A 22220-nucleotide genomic window follows, 5' to 3' on the forward strand; every position below is an offset into this window, starting at 1 on the left:
GGCAAGTGATGTCTGTACACTGCTGCAGATACACATATTATATTACTGTATAAAGTTTCATCTTTGTTTTAATGTCTGTTTATGTTTTTTTTTTTGTTTGTTGTAAATTATATATATTATATATAAATAAATTATAATAAAATGGTTGAACAAAAAAAAAAAAGAAATCTTGTGTAGGTTTTTAGATTTGATTATTTGTGAAGCCTAATAAAAGCTTATTCAGCGCAACATTTTATTCGCTGTAAAGGCCAGTGCACACTTACACATTATTTTACCTGATTCAGATTGGCTCTTTTTTTTTGGCCCACTGCTTTTTGTGTCCCTTTAAATTTGGAGATTACTAAAACAAAATGTCTTTATTCACAGGCATTCTATTTCAATAGGGATGATAAATCCCTCCCACATTTTGTAAAGTTCTTCCATACACCGTCCAAGTCCTCTGCTATTGAATTTCACATTTTTCAAATATGATCCACATTTAGCTTATGCATAACGATATTGTTCCAGCAGAAATGCATCGGTTCTCTATTTGTTATGTGTACATCGTTTCCTTATATAATCCAATAAAAATAGTAAGTAATTTCAAGACTACACTTTTTTTTTATTAAAAAAATTAACTAAACATGAAATGCATATGATTTATTAAAGAGTGCACTGATGGAAACAATGCTGAAAAGACTAGAATATACACATTTTCCTGTCGAGTTTCAGACCTAACTAGTTTCTTATTTTTCCTTCACATGTTGAGGGTTAAATCTCTTACAAGTAGGTTAATTGTTCTATAACAGTTTAACAAAGTAGAGCCTAACTACTGTGTTTGCAACACATACGTATCTATTGTGTGTAGGGCTCCAGATGACTAATACAGTTCAGATGTAACATGAATTCGTGCGCGTTTGTGTGAAATACTTTGAATGCCACATCTATACAAAACCCACGGTCTGTCACACCTTGTGTTCTCATTCTTGCTCCTTTCCTCCTGCCGCCTTCTTCACGCCACCGTCCACCAAAACGCCCAGCAGCTCTCCTTCAGCCAATGAGATTCCTGAGTCATTGGGCGAGTGTTGCTGATTGGTTTCTTGCTGCGATGGCGCCGAAGTGGAAACGGTGTCCATGTTGTTGCTCAGCCCACCATTGGTGCCCCCGTTGCTTGATCTCATGTTGGTGCTGAAATTCCCATGGCTACTAAAATGAGTGTGACTTGTACCGTTGCAGAGACTTCCCGTCACGTTGGTGCTTGTTGCATTAATGCTGCCAGAGCTGCTGTTGGGATTATGGGGATTTGTAGCTGCTGTTCGGGAAGGAGGAGTGAACGAGAACACCCGTTCTCCTCCGCTTCCTGCAGTCAGAGCACTCGGGGGCCCGGGCTGGCTGTCAGCTGAGGGGAGGGTGTCCAGAGTAAGGCGCGGTGGTGGAGGGCGGCGAGACAGCAGGCCGTGTTCAGGTCTGTGTTCAGGTCTGAGTTCAGGCGGAGGGTCTGGGAACGAGAACATAGGGGCACTCTGGACCTCGCCATCCTCACTCAGCCAGGGGAAAGCAGAGGACGGCGGTGGGGGGACGTGGTTGGGGGTGTCGGGGGGCAGCGGCTGTGAGCCCGCCATCTGAGGAGCCAGGGAGCTGCAGCTGCGGTTCCACTCGTTCTGAGTTCGCCGGGCAGGTCGAGGGCGAGGCACCGCGGGGGGCACACAGTGGATGGGTGTTTGTGGGCAGCTGTAGAAACCCGGTCTCTCATTCAGGGGCATGGTGGAGAAGGCATAGTCTGGATCTCGCTCGTGGTTCAGAGGCTGGCGGCTTTGCGGTGGAGTCAATGAGGCCTCTGGGTGCAGGTAAAGAGGGAAGCGGCTCAGTGGCGCTCCAGGGCGGCGGCGCAGCAGAGAGACGCGGGAGGAGCGAGGAAAGTTAGGGGACTGGACACCGAGGACACGACCCAGCCCTCCGAGCAGCGGGGTGGAGTAGTTGGCTTCCTCGTGTTCTTTAATTTGCTCCAGATTGGACTGAAACTCCATCTCCTCCTTGGGAACACTAGTTCAGATGAAATAAGTGGTTATATGGTTGGGAGAGTATTTCTCGGTATTTAGAATTGTCTGCCAGAAAGTAAAAACATTACTGAACCTGATATCCAGGGCTGAGCCCATGAAGGAGGGTTTGCGATGTTCAGCGCTGGCAGCAGTGTAGGGAGGCTGAGGTTCACACTCATTCCAGTACATATCCCTCTCCACCAGCGGCAGGCTGTCGTACATCTCGTCCACCGACAGCAAGGACACCTGAGAGACAAATCAAAACAGGAAGAATAAGACCGCCTCTGTCTGCGGCTGATGTGAAAGTGGCAAATAGTTTGAATCCAAACCTGTAAATTGCGATCGACGAGCCAGTTGGTTTCAAAGTCGTCGTCGTCTTCTCCAAAAGGATTGATGAGTTGCTCAGCCACCTGAGACCACGAGCAGAAAGACACCACAATACAGGTCGGCAGGACAAATGAAGAGCATTTCTTGTGCAGCATCAGCGTGACTTGAACCTCACCTTCAGCCAGCCAACATAGAAGAAGAACTGCAGCAGGGTGAACACGGGCAGGTAGAAGTCCAGATCGTGACCGGAGTAGCCTTGAGCTGGATCCAAGAACTGACGACCGATCAGACAAGCCAGGAAGAAGCTGTAGACCGCCACTGTGGCCACCTGGTTAAAAAACACGAGTCACGCGTGTTTCACAACTCCCTTTGAGGAAACGGTCTCTTGTCAAGTCTTTGCATTATTGTTGTGCACTCATTGTGTTTTGCTTGGTCAGATTTCTAATTTGACAAACTGAGTTAATGATTTTAGGTCCACGATGATTCGGATTAGAGTGACACACTAAATGTCATTCTCTATCGCCCACCAGCAGCCTAATATAAGCTCTACATCGCCATTAGCAGTGTTATCTCTTTTTAGACACCTAATCATTGCACATTTATCACAACACAAGAACTGTTCATTCAATTTGTTCAATCGCAAATGCATCTACGATATTTCAGTTACAACACAGTATATCAACAAAACCTGAGTGTAGACAAGAGGCAGGCTGATCCAGTCGTAACCATACAGCTTCATGCACTTTGCCCGTAAACTGTTCAACTCCTGAACAGAGGGAAAAAAGCAGAACAGCCAAATGAGGGGGGGGGGAGCAATTTTAAAAAATGTTTCAGAACGTGATGATGTTCAACTCTTTCGGCCTGCAGACAGATGCACTTGATGACCTACAGTGAGAATGGCTGTGAGAGCCACGTCGTTGTTGATGCGACCCTCAATCCGAGCCCTCAGAGCCAGGCTGACGAACCACATGCAGGGAACCCAGAACTTGTTGTGAGGAGAGCGCAAGTCCTCCAGGTGCCTCAGCTCATCGGACGTCATCAAACCTGAGAGACACAAACACGGCATGGAAATAAAGGAATGACACGAAGAGACAAAGCATTTAAGACGTTTGTTTCCATGTTTGTAGTTCTTTACTCAGCCGTTACATCAGTAGCATGTAGCATACAAATAGTTCAACCACATCAGATGGAAACACACTGAGTCTCAACCGGTTCCATGCTGGACCACCTTACACAGTTTTCTTCTTTTTTCTTCTTCTTTTAAATAGTGCAAACAGATTCAGCAGATTTTGATGTTGTTGTCTTATGACTGGTACCAGCGACAGTGAGTTTTGGTGGTTTCGTGGCCACGTTGTACCTGCCCGCACCACATGCTCCATGGTGGGGAACCTCTTGTAGACGGCCGTGCTGACGGAGCGGTAGATGAGCACACCAGAGAGGTTGGCGTATCGCATCAGAGTCCGTCGGGTCAGCCTGGAGGCCTCGTCTGTTCCCCGAACATGACCACCCACTAATGCTGCCAAGCGGTCCGGCCAGGGGACATTCTCAAACTGGCCCCACCAACGGGACACAACCAAGGTGACATAGAAGCCTGGCAAAAAAAAAAAGAACATTGCAAGTACAGAAGTGCATGCCAACCTCCTGTGATCGTTTCCAGGAGAATGGTCTTAGATTGAGATGTAGATCCATGAAACAGTCAGCCTCAACTCACCCAGCACAAAAGACACCGGGATGAGCTCTGCATAGCGGTCACAGTATATCGACAGCTTCTCAAACAGCCTCTTCTGGTCATCGGTAAGCACAAACCTGGTGAAGGAAACATCTATTGAGCCCATTACAACTAAAACACAGGGAGGTGAGCCCTGTGACACTTTCTGGTCCAACATACAACATCCCAAATGAATCCGTTTTTGCATAAAACTTTTCTTATTACATCAATTTTTGTATGTTGTTGTATCACAAACAAGAAACATTTACTGCTAAAGTAACACACCAACTTATCCTATTAAAACAAAAAATGTGTTCTCATTGTAACATAGGCATGTTGTAATGACTTCCATATGTTATCAAAATGAGAAAATTGTCTGTTTTAATAAAGTAAAGCCATTTAATAAAAAACTCAAAAACTCTTGTGTAGAACATGAAGTGGATCTCAAAATTAAAATGAGAACATTGCATTGTTCAGCCATGTTTAGAGCCGCTGAGAGGCAACAGAAATGCTCTCAATCTCGTAGACATAGCGCCTTTAAGTAACGCTGCCACTGGAGCGGATAAATCGGTCCGGGTTCTGATATTAGCCGATACTTATCGTCAATATCGGGCGTATATATCGGCCGATAAGTAACACAAAATTTCAGTACAGAAATGCCAAAGAAATAATTATTATTATTTAGAAACCGTGTCTCTGTTACGTAGTTTGAAGTTTCAACTACAGAATGTCCTCCTTAGTACCTCGGTCACACTTCTTCAATGAACTAAATCTAAGTGACCCGTAACAAAGATGTTTAGGTAAAAAAAAATATAGAAGATTGAAGTTCTGCTATGAGAGTACCTATAAACAATGCTGAAGAAGTAGTAGAGAAGAGTGAAGATGATGAGCTCTCTATAGAGCAGTTTATAAATGCTGCCCTTCCAACGCAGAAGCAGGTGAAAGAAGGTCCCCAGACCTGCATCGGCAACCCTGCGAGAGTACGTTACAGTCATTGCTGCTTGCTGGCCAACTTGCTGGGTGACTGTGTTGTGACATGAAGCAAACCAGTGTGGCTGTGTTCTCTGTGCTTCGTCTCAGCTCAACGTCAGCGATCAGCCTGGATCTCATAAGGCCAGTTTGGTCACAAATCTAAAATGATAAAGTAAAAAAAAAACATATATTTTCTCTACGTACTCTTTAATCCATATGTTTGGTTTCTCTTAATCAACTGATACTGATTTTCCATTTTTCTGCACATTTAAATAACCATTTCAAATAATATTTTCCCTTATTTCATAGATCTGAAATACACCAATACATCTGAGGAGATGTTCGCGGGGCTACAACAGGCAAATGCAACATGCGAGGGCCTCAAACACAAAGCTGTGAAGTTTTTACCTACCACGCAACATGAAAACGTCTGTCCATCGGAGTCACTGTGGCCCGAGATGTGTAGCCGCAGCGTTCGTTGGAATGATGTTGGGGAAAAAAAGGAAGCCGGAAAGAAAAAGAGAGCAGGGGACTCCTACACCTCCGGTCACTTGATGTGTTAATCTGCTTCAGCAACAAAGCTGCATTGTGAGGCCAGGTCCTGTTAATCTGAACAAATCTGAGGACAGCAGAGCGCCCACACTGCCACAAATTGGTTGCTGAAAGGCACGAGTGCTGAGTAGTTGTGTTGACATTTTTGAAATATAACTCTATGAAAGCAGTTTACTCAAGGTGGAACACCCAGTTAACTATCTCTGGCTTTTGGTGAACACACAACCTGTTTGAACGTATTCTCATTTCTTGATTTCAGTTCACACCTATACAGGGAACATTGATTCATTTTGTGTCATTCGGTTTTTCCTCATGGAAACCTCTTGATCAGGTGAGACTGTGTGTCGTCCCCCCCCCCCCCCTCTCTCTCTGCTGGAAGAAATGTGTACAGCTGTACTCTAACTGGCCAGAGGGTGTTAGTGATTAACCCTTCCTGTCTAACCAGGAGACCAAAAAGCAGAGAGAAGTGCGGACAGAGTTCAATCTTGAGATTATTAAAGCACGATTTCAGCTGTTTTGACAGATTTGTGATGCTCCTGCAACGACTAGAGATCAATTTTGAACACTTTGGTGAGTATGTTCTGTGCATTTTTGCTGTCCTTAAATCATCCTGGATTAAGTTTCTCGCAGCTTCTCGTGTATGATACTGTCCTAACTTAAGTTGAAGTAATGTTTACACTGGATATCTCACAAAGAAACACATTCCTTGAGCATGAGAACCGGCAAATAAAAGAGCCTGAGCTCCTCTGGCACGTGTGTAAGTTATTCAAACACTGCAGAGGTCTTGACTCGTCCACTGGCTACTGAACGACTTTGACTGTGAGGTTTATTGAGTGAAACTTTTTTAGTTTTCGTGCGATTCCAAATTCCAGGATGAAACTCTTTCTCTTCTGAATTGTCTGTGCTTGGCACCCGCAGGTATATCAGGATCACTAAACACCACTAAAAGCATTTGACAAACTGATTGTAACCTCAGTGGAGACGTCTACAAGTTCCCGAGGAGCCTGAGAGAGACATGGATGCTTTTGAGGGAATTCACAGCGTCCAGATTTCCTCATCTCCCCCGTCTTCAACGGCAGCCAGTCCAGGATATGAAGTCGTCAGAGCAGGGAGATCTGGAATAGCAGTGTATTCCTCTGCAGTGTTCTTCGGCACATCTGATGCCCTGGGACCGCCAGCCGCCAGACACAAGTACAGCAGGGAAGCCGAGGAGGAAGGCTGCATGGTTGGACGGTGAGTGTCAAAAGATGAGTTTGATTTGACCTGTATGGGCGGAACACGATTGGTTTAAATTTTATTTTTTAAGCGTCGTTTTAGATCGTTTCACTTCTGACGAGCTCCCTGTAAAGCTGAGCACAATGGCGGTAAAGGATTCAAGTGTTTCCCTCTCTGCCTTGTTGGTACCACCTTTAGATACAGACGAGATGATTATCTTATGTAGCCAACAAGTACAACAAAACTTCCCACATGTGGTTCAATTAGACATGATGTGAAGTGGAACATCGTGAAGATTGATTCTTTTAGAATGGTGTCCATCACATTTAGGTAGCAGCCATGTGGTGAAGTCAAATGACTACATATGTAAACTATGTAGTTATTACTTTAACTCCAACAACACATGATGTCGTCTAAGGCTTGTTTCGCATGAAGTCTTATTCTGCATTACAGCCATCAGACTCCATGCAGCACGTTCAGCACACATTCAGGTTTTCAGTCCGTGGGTCTCCTGCAGGTCAGATCAGGATTTGTTTCAATTGTATTTTTGTTGCTTTATTAGAGGGTACAGTGGAGAGCTGACAGGAAATGAGGGACGAGAAAGAGATGAAGGATGATGTGAAACAAAGGCCTCTGGCTGTAGGCAACAGATAAATTATAATATATTTTGTGCTTTTAGTTTTAGTGATGCTGCATGATTGCACTACATCTTTTTTATTTTATGTGTATTATCAAGGAATTAGTTTGCAAAAATAAAACATGGAAACGATAGAAACCATTTATTTTAAACGATACATTTACTCTGTAGGCTGGACCTCCAATTGTGCAAAGCTGGGAACTAAACTTGGGCTTTACTGTGTGTTATTTATGCTTTAATTAAACATTATATCATCTGAAATGACAGGGCCTGAAAGTTGCTCCTGCTTTTTTACTCAATCTAGACCCCTGTCTTGAAGATTATCCCTCAGTCATTTTCCTTTTTATTTAGTAGGCCTAATGTGCTTCTGTTTATATGTTTCATACTTAAAGACAGCAGGTTTGACGCCAGGTATTCCAGCATAGAAAGTAAAGAAAAACTGTACATAATGCACAAACAGTGGTGCAGCGCCACATTTCTTTCCTTAGAGATTCAGCAGGACAATCAGGCCACGGTACTCCACTTTGAAATGATTCTTTGTTTACTGAACAATGTTTAGGGCTTCACCCCCCTCGTTTCCCGAAGGGGTTAACTGTTAGAGCCGCACGTGCTCCCACTTACAGATAAACAGGTACGCGTATCAGGTGTTGGTTTACTGTGGATGTTGGCTCGAGGTTATTGTGCGGTGCGCACTGTTGTGCTCGGGCAGAGGACCGGCCCGGGTTTTGTCGGTGAGGGCGTTGGGAGTGGATGCGCTGTCATGTGACCGGTGCGTAAAGGGCAGAACCGGAGTGGAGAGACACTCGCTTTTTTGAATCGATGTCTCCCTGAGACATTGCGCTGCACGCAATCAACCATACACTGCCGCAATTCTGCAATTACTCGCACACAAACCACGTCTGGAAAAGATCTCTGCCGATCTGCGTTTTATAGTGTACGCCTTGCACGAACTCGGTCCCGGAGGAAATGCCGACATATTGTGCACTTTCTAAATATGAATCGATGTCTCCTTGAGACATTGCGCTGCACGCAATCAACCATACACTGCCGCAATTCTGCAATTACTAACACACAAACCACGTCTGGAAAAGATCTCTGCCGATCTGCGTTTTATAGTGTACGCCTTGCACGAACTCGGTCCCGGAGGAAATGGCGATATATTGTGCAGTCCTTTTTAAAACCATTAAAAGCATCAAAACATAAGGCAAAAGAAAAGGAGATTTAACAGCAATTAAGAACAGTGTAAGAAATAAAATACAGTAGTAAAATGCAGAAATGCAGGAAATTGATTAATATATTAATTGAATGTGGTTCAATTAAAGGCAGCAGCAAACTGAAAAGTCTTCAATCTTGATTTAAATGAGGTGAGGTTAAATGATGATTAAAAGGTCATTAATTATTTTTACCAGAGCTAAGGTTACTCTATTTGTGGAAAGATCGGTACTTGTCGAGGGCAGGGGATTATTAATGTTCTCTCTAATAATTATAATCTTATCATTAAAGAAGTTCATGAAGTCATTGCTACTGAGGTCTATAGGGATACTCGGCACAACAGAGCTGTGACTCCCTGTCAGCCTGCTACAGTGCTGAAGAGGAACCTGGGGTTGTTCTTATGTTTCTCTATTAACAATGAGTAATAAGCTGCTCTGGCATTACGGAGGGCCTTCTTATACGTTTTAAGACTGTCTCGCCAGACTAGCCGAGATTCTTCCAAGTTAGTGGAATGCCATGTTCTTTCAAGTTTTCGCGATGTTTGCTTTTATTTGCGGGTTTCAGGGTTATAACATGGAGCGAACCTCCTTTGTTTGACTAACTTCTTTTTTAAAGGAGCAATAGAGTCTAGTGTCCTTCTCAGTGAGCTTGTAGCACTATCGACAAGATGATCAATCTGGGTAGGACTAAAGGATGAACATAGACCTTCTATTTCTCTCCAGGGTGACCTCCCAAGTCTGGTGAGCAGAGCTGCAGTGGAGAGTAAATGCATGTAAAAGCCAATTACCTTTCATTTATGGTATCAATTAGATGAAGTCGAAAAAAAGGCTTTCGCTTTAGTTTAAAACTTAAGTCGAGCATGTGAGCTGTGAACTCCTGCAGGCAGATTTGGATCAGCCATCTGTCTGTAATGTATTACATTACACACCACACGGTGTGGAAATCAGCAATGTTAGCCATGAAAGCATGAAACCAATGCATGGATGTGTGGCATGTGTGCTGCGAAAGTGTTGAAGGTGCAAAAGCAAACGATGCAGGGTGGATGTCAGCTGAAGGAAGAGAGACAGGACTTTGATAGCCTGGAAGGCCCAGCTGAACTAGATCAAGTTATGAAGTTAGTTTTATAGCCTTTTAACTTTCAGACGGTGATGAAACAGAGCTCGATGATACAAATGTCTTTTGAGGAACCTGTTTCAATTCATTGTCTTGTGAACTGTTCCGAGGTCATTTGACTACAAAAGAAAAGGTCAGATGTTGTTTGTTGTTATGGCGACAACCACATCAGAGGGGACGTAAAGTGTCGCAGCTTGCTGGGAAGAGAGCTTACGCAGGAAGTATTAAGTTATTCAATTTTACTTATTTACTCTGACTCTCGATGCTAATGTTACTACTCCACTGCTCATTTTAGTCGTTATTGCAAATCCTCACCTAAGTGAGTCTGTGATTTTCCGTAAGTCAGTTGAGTTTATACAGAAGTTAGCTTGCTAAAGCGGGCTGAATGGCAACGGACCAGGCGGCAATCACCGGTTCTGCGAGTGAAGCTGATGCAGCAGTTTCTTAAAACGTGCATTCTCTCTACAGACCAGCAGGTGGCGACTCCTCTGTTTGCTAAAAGAATTGTATAGAAGTCGATGAGAAAATTACTCTACTTCTCTCTTGATTTATTACCTCAGTAAACATTGTAAACATGAGTTTATGGTCTCAATCTCTAGTTTAAAGTAGTCTTCAATACAGCATGATGTTCACTTCGTACATTATGGTCCATTTAGAGTCAAACAGACCATAAAGGGTCGCTGCCTGCGTCTCTATGTCACTCCTCCACATTCTAAATATGGTGACATCTGTTCTTTTGTTGAGAAAGAAACAACTTGGCAACAACTGCACTTTAAAACGGTAGTCCACAAACCAATGAGTGGCATCCCGATGACTGCCTCCACTTCTTATTCAGTCTATGAAAGGAACACATTCAAATGGCCGCCGGTCTGACCATCCAGCTACGTTGATTTGAACGCTAACGTCCCTCCCACTCCTATTTTGTTACTATGATTAAGACAGTCGCTGTCTGGAAGACAGAATACATTCCATTATATAGCGGCTGATTTTACAAACTCCAAAATCTTTCGATGTTGTTGCATTTTGTTGTTTTGGGATGGTACCTTCTTTTAACCCTGCACTAATGATCTCTGGATCTACCTCCAGATTTGCGGGCCATTTATCTCAATTTCAGACTGATAGTTACCTGTTGAGTCCAACTCTGAGCTGCTGGCAATGTGAGACAGGACCAGAGCATGGCTCACATACCAAGATGATGTTCTGTTAAGCCTCGAAGATGGCAAGTATGTCTCAGTATGGCTCTCTCTACCTCCAATCAATAGCATGCTCGGACTACTGAAAACCCGAAAACCACTGAATACAATCACGGCAACGGTTGTGAATAAGCATTTTAACAAACTCCATGGCAGCAAAAAATATCTTCAGGTCAATCAGGGTACTACGAAAACTGGAAACGTAAAAAATGAAAAGGTTTGCCAACCTGACACTCTGAGCACACCCGCATTCACACTCCCAACGGAGTGCATACAGTTAAAACAAGAAGTGAAATACACGGGAGTAAAGGTGTAGGGGATGGGTGCTGTAAATATGGTGCAGCTAAAGTTTAACATTAACCTTTTTCTCTCAAACCAAAAAAGGACAATACCTTGAGGTTCCAGTAGTTTCAGCAGTGAGGTATGGGGACAGATCACAAATGAATCCAAGGACTAGACCATGCAGTAATTAATAAACAACTAGCACACATTAGGGGCAATATTTCAACATTGATCGTCTTTCAATGAAATCGTACTCTGACGAAATCATATTTCGAGAGGTTGTGATACAAATTTACGTCAGCCAAAATGTACAATTACAAGCACATACTAATTTAAATTGATCAGAAAATCGGATGTGAAATATTCTCAGGGATTATCCTTTGAAGATTGCAGTTTTGTTTTTTTGTATATGTTACTGGTTAAGAGTAAATGAAGATGGCACACAGCTCAAATTGAAAAGTTTCAGGTTCGCCTGAAAAAAAAGCATGAAAGCATGATTATGTCTTTTGAATAATGCAGCTGAAAGTTCAAACCTCTTCCAAATCATAGCACAGTATATGAACAGTCTCTCTGTACTAAAACCTCTCTAATTTTGTCCTGCTTCACTTTATCAAAGTCAGAATTTGCAGAGAGGTCAGGCGAGTTCACGAAATTGTCATTTTGGAACCAGCTGTTCCATTGTAATTTTATATCCTATATAACTATATATTCCACTTGTTTTATCACTAATAGTGTTCAATCTATCCAAATACAGCAGTGTGGCTTCATTTTGAGAGCCATAATCCTCTCTGAGCCCCGTTTGTGTCTGTAATCTATGGAGTTGTCTCGTCTGACTGCAGTTTCTCTGTGTCTGTGGAGACCTACCTCAGCATTGGTCGATTTCAGTGAATGAACCCTCCTTCGATGCATCAGTCCATAGAATTGAGCTGGGACAACGTTGTATTGATTGACAGAATCGTTAGCCAGTCAAAATCAAAACCGCGCCGTCCCTCGCAAAGCGTAAAATCCAATACGCCGAAAGTAAAATCCCCACCCCCAGCTCCCCTAAGCTAGATTGACCCCCCTTTCTTCAAGGAAACAGTTCAATGACAAACAGGATATACGTCTAACACATATTTGAATAGAAATAACCAGGAATTTATCTGTTCTCTTCACGAAATCAGCTCACGGTATGGTGCATTTATGATTATTATTGATAAAGCGGTTTATGGTGCTGGTGCTTGTTGGCTGATAGCTCTGTAATGGTTTCACGGAGAGACATTCTGAAGATATCTCTGGAATCTGTGTTGAATCTTCGTGCTTTCTGATGTGTTAGCTTTTAGCTTTGTGTTCGTAACTGTGTGCGTAGCTCGCCGAGTCATGGCGAAAAATACATGACATTGTAGGGAACGACCGGATTCACGGGGCCTCTTTAAGGAAAGGGGCGTAACCCTGGTGACAGAGGGGGTTAAAGGGTGGCAGGAAGTGAATGTGTGTATGTTTTGTATGGATGGAAATAAACGGCCACAAGGTGCAGCCAAAGGGAATACTCGCAGTTCAAATCGAAGGTGTTGTCAAGCAGTAAAGGTTTTGTTGTAGTTCTTTCACGTTTCAGGCTCTGTCTCTACATTCAACATCGTCCTGATGACGGGGACAGTCCACAGAACTCTGTTGGGTTGTTTGGTCTCCACATGCCAGTGTTTGAACCCACCTACCTCTCCACCTATGCACTTCCTCACATACATTGTTATTTTTGTGACCACAAACACACTTCATGCTCTTAAAAAAAATAAATAAAAAATGGCCGCAGAAGCAGGTCAGTCGACCACAGCACTTTACTCTCTGCAAAGCAATAAAAGATGTGCGACGCTTCGCCCGTCCTCCAGACAGACGGACCTGTTTCAGAGCAGCACCCTCTTGCTTGTGAGTGGAGGGAGAAGTTACCCACAGCTCAAAGCCTATTATGCTATGGATGGTTTTAAATATTACCATCGATAAAGATATTATTTTCATAGTTTTTCATTGTCAATTTCTCTCTTGCAGTGGAGCGTGGTGATGTATATTATGTGTATAAATATTCGTCTTGAATAATACCCCCTTTGAAGTCAAATTCCATGTAGCTTTTCTTCACATGTTGGTTTTCTAATATATTGAATGGATGTCTGCACCCTAATAAAAACAAGTGTGTTTGTAGCAACTTCCTAGTTATTGTGTACACGTGAATGTCAGATTCACCTCTACTGCTTTGTTCACAGACATTCAATGTTACTTTACTCTTTGACAAGGATGTATCCTGAACAGTGTTTCCCTCCACAACACTCAATCCCACTTTAATTCCCATCGTATTATTAATGTGTTGTGACCGATGGAGTCGTCAGATTTTCCCGCTTCACCCACATTGTATCGTCCCTGCCTACAGTTGTTCTGGTAGCCAGATGTTCATCACTGGGGAGAAAAAAAAAGAAGAGGAACAGAACAGCTGCAACACAGTGAGCATAGCAGAGGAAACAGGGCAACACAGATGTATTTACAGTATGTTTGGACTGGTCCATTCATCTACTGATGCTCCCAGGTGGACAGTTCATCACTTGCTTCACTGACATGATAGAAATGCTGGATGAGTGCTCAGTAGACGTCTGGGTAAAAATCTGTGAGACTCCCGTTGTGTTTTGAGCTCTTGTCCGTTTGGACTAAAGTGTAGTTAACACCAGTCATCCATCTGTTTGTCTCATCTGAGAGCAGAGCGATGGACCACTGTCCTGCAGGGTACAAGTACTGACAACAAGCTGCGCTCCTAATAAGGAAGGGCAGGCTGGCCGAGGCTCTCTCTGTAAATATCCCTCAGGTCTGAGAAAGACAGAGGAAGGGAAGCGGATGGATTGCAGCCTTATATGGACAAAGCACTTCTTTTCCCAGGGTTTGTGGCTCTGACCCCCGGCATGTTGCCAGATGTTACACAAACAGCTCCTCAGCGCAACCAAGTGGTGAAACTCGTGAAATGCTACAGCTGAGCTGCGAGTGAGGCAGAACATCTTGTTGGATCAAGAGAAAGGCTCATAAGGTGAAACGGTATGTGCTAAGCCTTACAAATGCCAGGTCCTACAATTCCCACAATGCAACCAAGTCTTTTATTAAACCTTTCTTGTCTGTTCGATGCACTAATCTTTCAAACCACATTCATATTTTGTATCCTTTTCTGTCACAAATTGACTGACAAACTGGCTTTTATGTGTAAAATTGGTAGAGCGCTCAAACGTCCACCTGGGACCGGAAGTGAGTACTGGGTACAGGAATACTGGGTGGTGTTCATCAGAGAGACCCTCAATCGCGGCCTTCTAGCAGGTTTACCAGGGGCCCACGTCTCTTAATAGGCTGTACCGTGGCTTTTATCCCATTACAAATAACAATAATCATTTCCTGAACAATTTTTGCCTTTACAGTAGAGAAATGAGGGTAAAGAGAGAAATTACATCTGCAAACAGAGGATGTTGCATTTCTTGGTTGGCAAATGATCGTGTAAATTGGTTGAGTGAGATGTAAAATAAAAGAGCGAACAGCAAAAAGGTAAGAAGGGAGTTTAGAGCGACTGGTGAGCAGAGGGGAGATGGCATGATTTAGTTTGGAGAGAGTGACGTGATACTTCTTAGAAGAGATGGGATGGAAATGTAAACACTGTAACGGTGACCTTCAGAGTATTTTCACAGTCTCAGCCAAGTGGTCCTGATGCTTTAATTGTGAATATGTGCGCACATGTGGCAGTAGTTACAGCCTGTAACAAGACTGACCAACTGTAACTAAAGTGTATCTTTATGTCGTTAAGACCTTTTTCTTCAAGCTGGGAGTTGACAACATAAATACTTGTGTTCTTGACATTCACTGAAAATCTAATGAGCATGTTAAAATCGAGTGGTGATCTATATTGATCCAGTGAAAACTGCACTGCTGGGTTTACACATACTCTGCTTTATCCTCGACATTAAATCCATGCCATGTTTTCCAGCAGACCCATAATCATGTCCAGGTTTTCTCTGCAGCACAGAAGGCTGCATGGCCTCCTCCAGTCCTCAGCACGACATTACTAACTTCAACCCACTTTATCAACAACATTTGAGTCCTTTGCTTTCACATGGACTCCAAAAGGAACTACAACACATGAGCTCTTTGTTTTTTGTTGGTTAAATAGTTAAGGACGAGCGCTTTGGGACCTTCTGCAGGTTTTATCTTCAATTAGCTTTTTCAGCATTCCTCTTTGTTGCAGAAACAGATGTTTCTTCCCGTTTAATGTATGTTGAAAGGATGTATGCTGGGTATTATTTATGCAGGCTGTTGAATGCAACACCTTTGATTAACTTTCAGGAGTGGTTTAGCTTAAGCTCTGACATTGTATGTTTATTTATTTGCCTTCAATGTAATTACTACTTCAATGCTTAATTACTGAGGAATTTGAGTCTGTTTTTGTTTTGTTGGATGAGTGGCTCCTTTTTAAACTTTCTGTTCACATCATTGCTTCATGATGTCTTTGGATGGCACATGTCTTGTGACACAAAAGTGTCAAAGTACACATTCCACAAATAGCCTGTGCAGGCAGGAACCTGTGAAGAGTGTGTGTTTGGTTCCACAGTAAACGTTTCCAGCAGTGATCTCGTGCCTCATACCCATGCAAACTGAGATATTTTAGTTTCGTAAGCTTGCATAAATACAGCACATAACCATAATAATCTCAATGAGGCAGTGTGTTATTCCCATTGAGAACTGATTTCAAAATATAGATGTTGTCAGACCACGCTAACTTGTATTATGTGAAATAATTATTCACTGTTGAAGAGCTGGGACCCTCTCAACGAACCCTGACTGCATTGGGGAAACCAGATTTCCAACTGAACACCACCATGTCCTATGATGAAGACCCTTACATCTTCACCACTGACGCTCTACCCACTGACCGCCGCTTCCTCCCTCCACTAGCCAATGGGCTGCTGGGATGGAGGGTGTACAACAATACCATGCACATGGGGGGGGTGTATAACGGGGAGGGTGGACGTTGTCACCGTGCGGATGTCCCCTGTCCTCTTGCTGTGAAGGTTGAGATGGACGCACCAGCCCAGCACACCTGCAGCCTGGACACCCGCACAGGTAGTCTCTGCAGTATTTGACCGTCTGATTGCAGGAATCTGTGTTGTGAAGAATTATGACGACTAATGGTATTTTCAGGTATTTTCACCCACAGCCTGAGCTCAGCAAGTGTAACGGTCTCACAGTCTCTGTATTCACACCGATACTACCCTAACCTGATGGTGATGGAGATTCTGATGGTGCGTCAGGTGACCTCAGAGGAGACAATCACTGTGAATCTGGTCAGCTCATTCACACCTCAAAGCAAAGACATTGTTTTCGAGTCTTGTCCTGATTACAAAGGAGGAAGGTACGCTTCACAAAAACATCTGTAAAATGCGCATTTTGAACTGCAGTATGAATATGATGCCTCACACAGTCTACATCCCACTCTCCCTCAGTCACGTCCAAGGAAAGGTGACCACTGCTGAGTTCCCAGGAGGTTCCTGTCCGTCAGTGCACCTTATCTGGACCCCCAAACCCCCCACCCTGACACTGCTTCCAGGACAGAGCCAGGCTCGCTGGGCCTTCATCCTGGTTGTGGCCAACAGTTTAGACACAGCTGAGGCCAATTATGACGAGGGCCTGAATCTGATAGCCTCTGGTGACCTGCGTCCGTCTCACGAGAAGGCCTGGAAAGAACTGTGGCTGCAGAGCAAGGTGGAGGTGGCAGGGTCAGAGGGCCTCTGCAAGGCTCTGATAGGCTGCATGTTTTACCTCCTTAGCACCTTCCCCTCCATACATGACACCTCCAGCTCCTTTGGTGGAGTCAGTCCAGGCGGACTGTCTAATGGTGGGGATGGTCAGGACTACTGGGGACACATTTTCTGGGACCAGGTAAGGCATGGTGTCCGTTGATGGCTAGCTATGTTGTTTGGATGTTGTTGGTTTGGGTTGTATGATGTATCACACAATGATCCCACCTTCCTGTGACAGGACATTTGGATGTATCCTGCCATAGCCCTCTTCTATCCAAAGCTAGCCCGATCTGTGCTGGAGTACCGGGTGGGGACTATGGATGGGGCAAAAGACAATGCCCAAAAGCAGGGCTTCAAGGTATGATCATCAGTGGGATACTCCATCACCATCACAGCTCTTCTTCCCTCACTGACTATGAGTGCACAGCTATGCAGTGAGCTAAACACATTCCTAACAAAGTTGAAGAGAACATTTGGTCTTTGTAGCTTTTTTTTTACTGGGAGCAGATGTGAAACTGAAAACTTTAGGACAACACATGAGAAACTCAATGGTAGTAACAAATCAGAAAAGGATGCGATGCAATCCACAAAAGTTAGAGCATGTGTGTTGTAACAATGAATTTAGTCCAGAAGCAGAACCAGGAACAGGTTAGCTTAGCTTAGCAGCTTCATTTAGCGAAAGACGAGCAGCAAGGCGGGAAAGAGCTAACCTGGCAAGATGCAACATGTGAATCAGTAAGCTTTATAGGTATATGCATGCATTTTGTTACCTTTGAACAGAGCCAGACTAGCTTCAGGTCTTTATTCTAGGCTGAACATCTAGCTCTATTCTTTAAATGAGCATACACACACGAGAGTTGTATCGATCTTCTGATCTAAATCTCGGCAAAAAAAAGTGTATTTTACCCAAATGTTAAACTTTTCCTTTAAGTCCCCATTGGAAATACAACAAAAATAATTATGCTTGTAAAACTAAAAAATAAAGTCTACAAAAGATCAAAACGAGCTACATTACATCAACAGTAATTCAACATTTACAGTTAACTTTACCTAGAATGTTGTACTAGCAACACTTTAGCCTCAAGCGTCTTTAATAGCTGTAACAAATAGAGTATCTGCAGATAAGAGTAAACGAGAGCGTTGTTGTTTGATATCATATTCGTGTCAGTTAAGTTGCTGAGGGATGGAAACAGACTGGTGGTAACAGTGTTGTGTATAATTTAGGGCTGATACTGTTACTCTTTTTCTGCGTGCTCTTGTTCTACATTTTAACAATAACCATGAAACTGCGACTGAGTCTTCTAAAGAAAAGATGTTACCAATACAGGGACTGAAGTTCCCATGGGAGAGTGCTGTGTCAGGGAGGGAGGTGTGTCCAGAGGACATTTATGGACAACAAGAGATTCACATAAATGGAGATGTCACCCTGGCCTTCCAACACTATCTCTACCTCACTGAGGTATACTCTTTTATCCCCACTCATCATAGTGTCTCACCCGGGCCTGTGTGAGGATATCAACTCAGCTCTTTGTTGCAGGATCTGTCCATGTTCACAGAGGGCCAGGGCAGAGAGGTGATCTACGGTGTGGCAGATTACTGGGTTTCTAGAGCATCATGGAACCTCGAGGACCAGAAGTATCACCTCTTAGGTAAAAAGAACATGATTAGAAGGATTATTATACAGAATACATTCAGCTTTACATGATTAACAGGCAAATGAGTCAATAGAAGTTAAATTAAAGACATCTGACCTCTCTCATCTTCCACGGAAAAACACAAATCACACAAAACGTAACAAAGTAGAACTAAAATAGCATGAAGCATTTCCCTTTTTTCCCGTTCAGGTGTCATGCCACCTGATGAGTATTACTACGATGTCAACAACTCTGTGTACACAAACGCGGTGGCCAAATTCAGGTACTGGTATTTGAATATTTTCCTGCAGTGGATATTAACTGGTGATTACCAATAACACAGAACGTTTCTCATTCATCAGTCTCCAGTTCGCTGTAGATTTGGCCGACCTCCTACAACATCCGGCACCGAAAGAATGGCAGGAAGTGGCCGAACACCTCAAAATACCTTTTGACGAGGAATCCCAGTACCATCCTGAGTTCGATGGCTACGTCAAAGGTTACTTTTTGTTTCTTTTGGACACTGACCTTCATAAGATAATCATGTCCACGATGTGGGAATATAATTTGTACTTCTCACAGGTCATCCAGTGAAACAGGCAGACACGGTGATGTTGGGCTATCCTCTTGGACTGCTGATGTCCCCAGAGATCAGGAGAAATGACCTGGAAGCGTATGAACCAGTAACAGACCCTAATGGTCCGGCCATGACGTGGGTAAGACACAGCATGTTGCATGTGACTGTATCAGAGATTTATTGCCAAATGCACTTAAAGAAGTGTTCAGATCCTTTACTAAAGTATATATAAGAGTAGCCAAACCACAATGTAAAAAATACACAATTGAAGGTCTTGCATTCATAATCTTACTTAAAGCTCAAATTAGGCCATATTTGTGAAGGTGGAGATAAAAGAGTGTGAATATGCTAATGTTGCTCTGTAAATGCTGAATGTGAACAAAGGCAACTGTTTGCTAACACGTTAGTCACATCAACTTCATAAGGTGATGATGTCAGTGTTTATCCAAAAAAACACACAAATGCAGCTTTAAAGTACAAGTATTTACTGCAAAATGTACTCAAAGTACATATCCGTCAGCATTTTATTGGATTGGATTTGATTATTACCAAATATAACTGCTAGAGGTGGAGTTCATTTTTGTCTACTTTAGACTGTTGGTGTTTTAATCTGTAACAACTATTTTAATAGCTCATCACAGATTTTGTAAAACCAAATTACGCAAATGCAAATGACCTAGTATCAACAGCTGTCATGTAAATTGGTTTGGTTTTTTAGTTGTATTAGTTGCCTGTAGTGCACATAATTATATGTTTTACAGTGTCTCCTTGTATTGGATTTAAAAGCCTGTTGTTGCTGATACTTCTTTCTTAATAAGTGTATGTTTATACCAATGCTTTTGCTTTCCATTGTAAGGGTATGTTTGCAATCGGCTGGCTGGAACTGGGCGAGGCTGAGAGAGCTCAACGTTTACTTGAGAAGTGCTACAAAAACATCCAGGGGCCGTTCCAGGTGTCCTTCTGACTCACACAGCCACATAATGCTAGTAAATGCCTGTTTACTGGATATCCTGTGAATGTGTGATTGTCTCCCCTCACAGGTATGGAGTGAATCAGCAGATGGCTCTGGTGCAGTCAACTTTCTCACAGGGATGGGGGGATTCCTGCAAGCCGTGCTGTTTGGTTATACTGGCTTTAGGTCAGTTCACAATGAAAAACACCTCAATATGTACACAGCATGTAGGCAGCGATACAGAGAGTGACATGCTGTGTTTTTCTTCTAGAGTTCAGAAGGAATGCTTGGCCTTTTCCCCACTTCTTCCCAATGACATTTCTGAGCTCTGCGTCCGTGGTGTGAACTACCTGGGCAGTCAGATGGACTGGCTGCTGAGGAAAGATGAAGTTTGTATCATACTGAGGGAACAGGCCAACAGTGCTGGCAACATTAAGTCCTGTGATCTGCAGGTTGTCCTGAAGGCATCAGGAACTACAATCCCTCTAACGCCAGGTGATACACACACACACACAAGCAAAAATAGATTTTAGTTTTTAGTACAAGGATATTCATCCTTAAATGTGCTGCATATTAAAAAACACACTTAGTCTTCCAAACTACAGACAAATGGTGAATATGAAAATGATACAATACAAAATAATGATAACAACAGTAGTACATTAGTTAATAGGTATGGCACAGTATTTGAGTTACAAAGTAAGAAAGAGTGCAATAATGAGGAAAATTCAGTCTTAAACTGCATGCATGACATATTTTACAACTCCAGAAATGGCACCATCCCTCTGATCCAGGGAGAAAATACCTGCGAGAGCTCACACTCCCTCTTTGGTATCATACCTCCCATAATGCTTACAAAAATAGTGGCTCCAGAGTTGGTCAGTAATCGAAAGTGACATACCATTTGTCAGAATAAGACAATGTGATTTCAGTCGACTGTATGTTGGAGTGAATCTGGAGACTGTGGTGGCAGATGTTGCACACTGGAGGATGATAGGACGCTTCTGGTTTGCAAAACCAATTCATACTCAGAGGAATTCCGTTTCTCAATAATTTGCCAAGATGCTATTGATTAATACACTCCAGTGTAAACTCCACCCCAATCCATAATACATGATATATTTCAACAGAGGGAAGACCGAAAATGACCAAACAAATCCTCTACAAGCCTATTTGTTTGAATTCATGTGCATGTATTTTTCTGTTAATTAATATGTTGCATCAAGTCTCATGTGATTTTATTTAGTACTGTGTTATCTTCACTTTGCTCCTTGATTTCAGATCTCATATTTTTTAAATGGCACTGATGCAGTAACAGATTATCATTGATTTACTAATATACATCTATATTTTCAGGGAAGCCGGTTACTTTTCCTCGAGGGCCCGGGTGTGTTTGTAAACTGGTCTCGGCGTATTCCTGTTGGCCTCTCTGAAACAATGGCCATGACCCTCCTCATCATTTACCAGCAATTAAAAATATGTTGAGCAAGTTATTTCATATCTAACCTGCCGTTAAGTTGTATGTTTCCATTCACTCGAGCATTAGTAATCATGGACAAAATGTATGAAATTTTTAGTGTTATTTTCATGATATGCCATCGGTGTTATAAAACCAATGTTGTATTGTAAATGAGTTATATTCAAATAAAACTACATTTTGTGCAAAGCTTAATTGTCCCTTTTGCTTTCCATCTCTTGAGAATGTTCACCTTGGTGAGCTGGATCTAAAAAAACCTTTGTTGTTTGACTTAAAATATCATGTTTGATTCTGATATCCGGTGTCTTTGTTTAGCAGTCCTACAGTGTGCAGGAGAGGGTGTGACAAAGAACAGAAAAAAACGCTAATTTTTCTTACATAAAAACTGTTTGTGTCCCTCAAACTGAAATGACTAAAGAACGGGAGATAAAGCTGTCAAACATGTGTTTGAGTATCACAGACGGGGCGGCGCAAATCCTGCCAAATATCGGTTGGTTGATTTAAATCTGATCAACGCTGTAACTCCGCCCTAAACTTTTCATTGGGTTCGCTCGATCTGTCT

The 22220-nt window shown here is 42.8% G+C and overlaps 2 protein-coding genes across 5 annotated transcripts; one reads left to right on the forward strand and one right to left on the reverse strand.

Moving 5' to 3' along the window:
• Window positions 1-36: 36 nt before the first annotated feature.
• LOC306785774 (bestrophin-4-like) lies at window positions 37-5083 on the reverse strand. The gene is made up of 9 exons (XM_079280254.1): window positions 4897-5083; window positions 4057-4151; window positions 3703-3936; window positions 3235-3389; window positions 3034-3111; window positions 2521-2673; window positions 2348-2428; window positions 2113-2264; window positions 37-2022 (listed from the first exon to the last, which is right to left on the reverse strand). The coding sequence occupies exons 1-9, from the start codon at window positions 5046-5048 to the stop codon at window positions 960-962; spliced, it is 2163 nt and encodes a 720-aa protein (XP_079136380.1). The 5' UTR covers window positions 5049-5083; the 3' UTR covers window positions 37-959.
• A 7209-nt stretch (window positions 5084-12292) lies between these two features.
• LOC306779949 (protein-glucosylgalactosylhydroxylysine glucosidase-like) lies at window positions 12293-21853 on the forward strand. 4 transcript variants are annotated; one of them, XM_079272076.1, is made up of 15 exons: window positions 12316-12398; window positions 14125-14277; window positions 16033-16341; window positions 16420-16630; window positions 16722-17157; window positions 17257-17376; window positions 18346-18477; window positions 18556-18667; window positions 18863-18935; window positions 19015-19151; window positions 19235-19368; window positions 20086-20181; window positions 20270-20367; window positions 20453-20676; window positions 21538-21853. In XM_079272076.1, the coding sequence occupies exons 3-15, from the start codon at window positions 16098-16100 to the stop codon at window positions 21612-21614; spliced, it is 2094 nt and encodes a 697-aa protein (XP_079128202.1). In that variant the 5' UTR covers window positions 12316-12398; window positions 14125-14277; window positions 16033-16097; the 3' UTR covers window positions 21615-21853. The 4 variants fall into 4 exon arrangements, with proteins under 4 accessions (XP_079128199.1, XP_079128202.1, XP_079128201.1 ...); XM_079272073.1 differs by lacking the exon at window positions 14125-14277 and having other exon boundaries at window positions 12293-12398; XM_079272075.1 differs by lacking the exon at window positions 12316-12398 and having other exon boundaries at window positions 12443-14277.
• The last annotated feature ends 367 nt before the right edge of the window (window positions 21854-22220 follow it).

This window comes from Melanostigma gelatinosum (assembly GCF_949748355.1).
Source record: "Melanostigma gelatinosum genome assembly, chromosome: 1".
Taxonomy (NCBI): Eukaryota; Metazoa; Chordata; class Actinopteri; order Perciformes; family Zoarcidae; genus Melanostigma; species Melanostigma gelatinosum.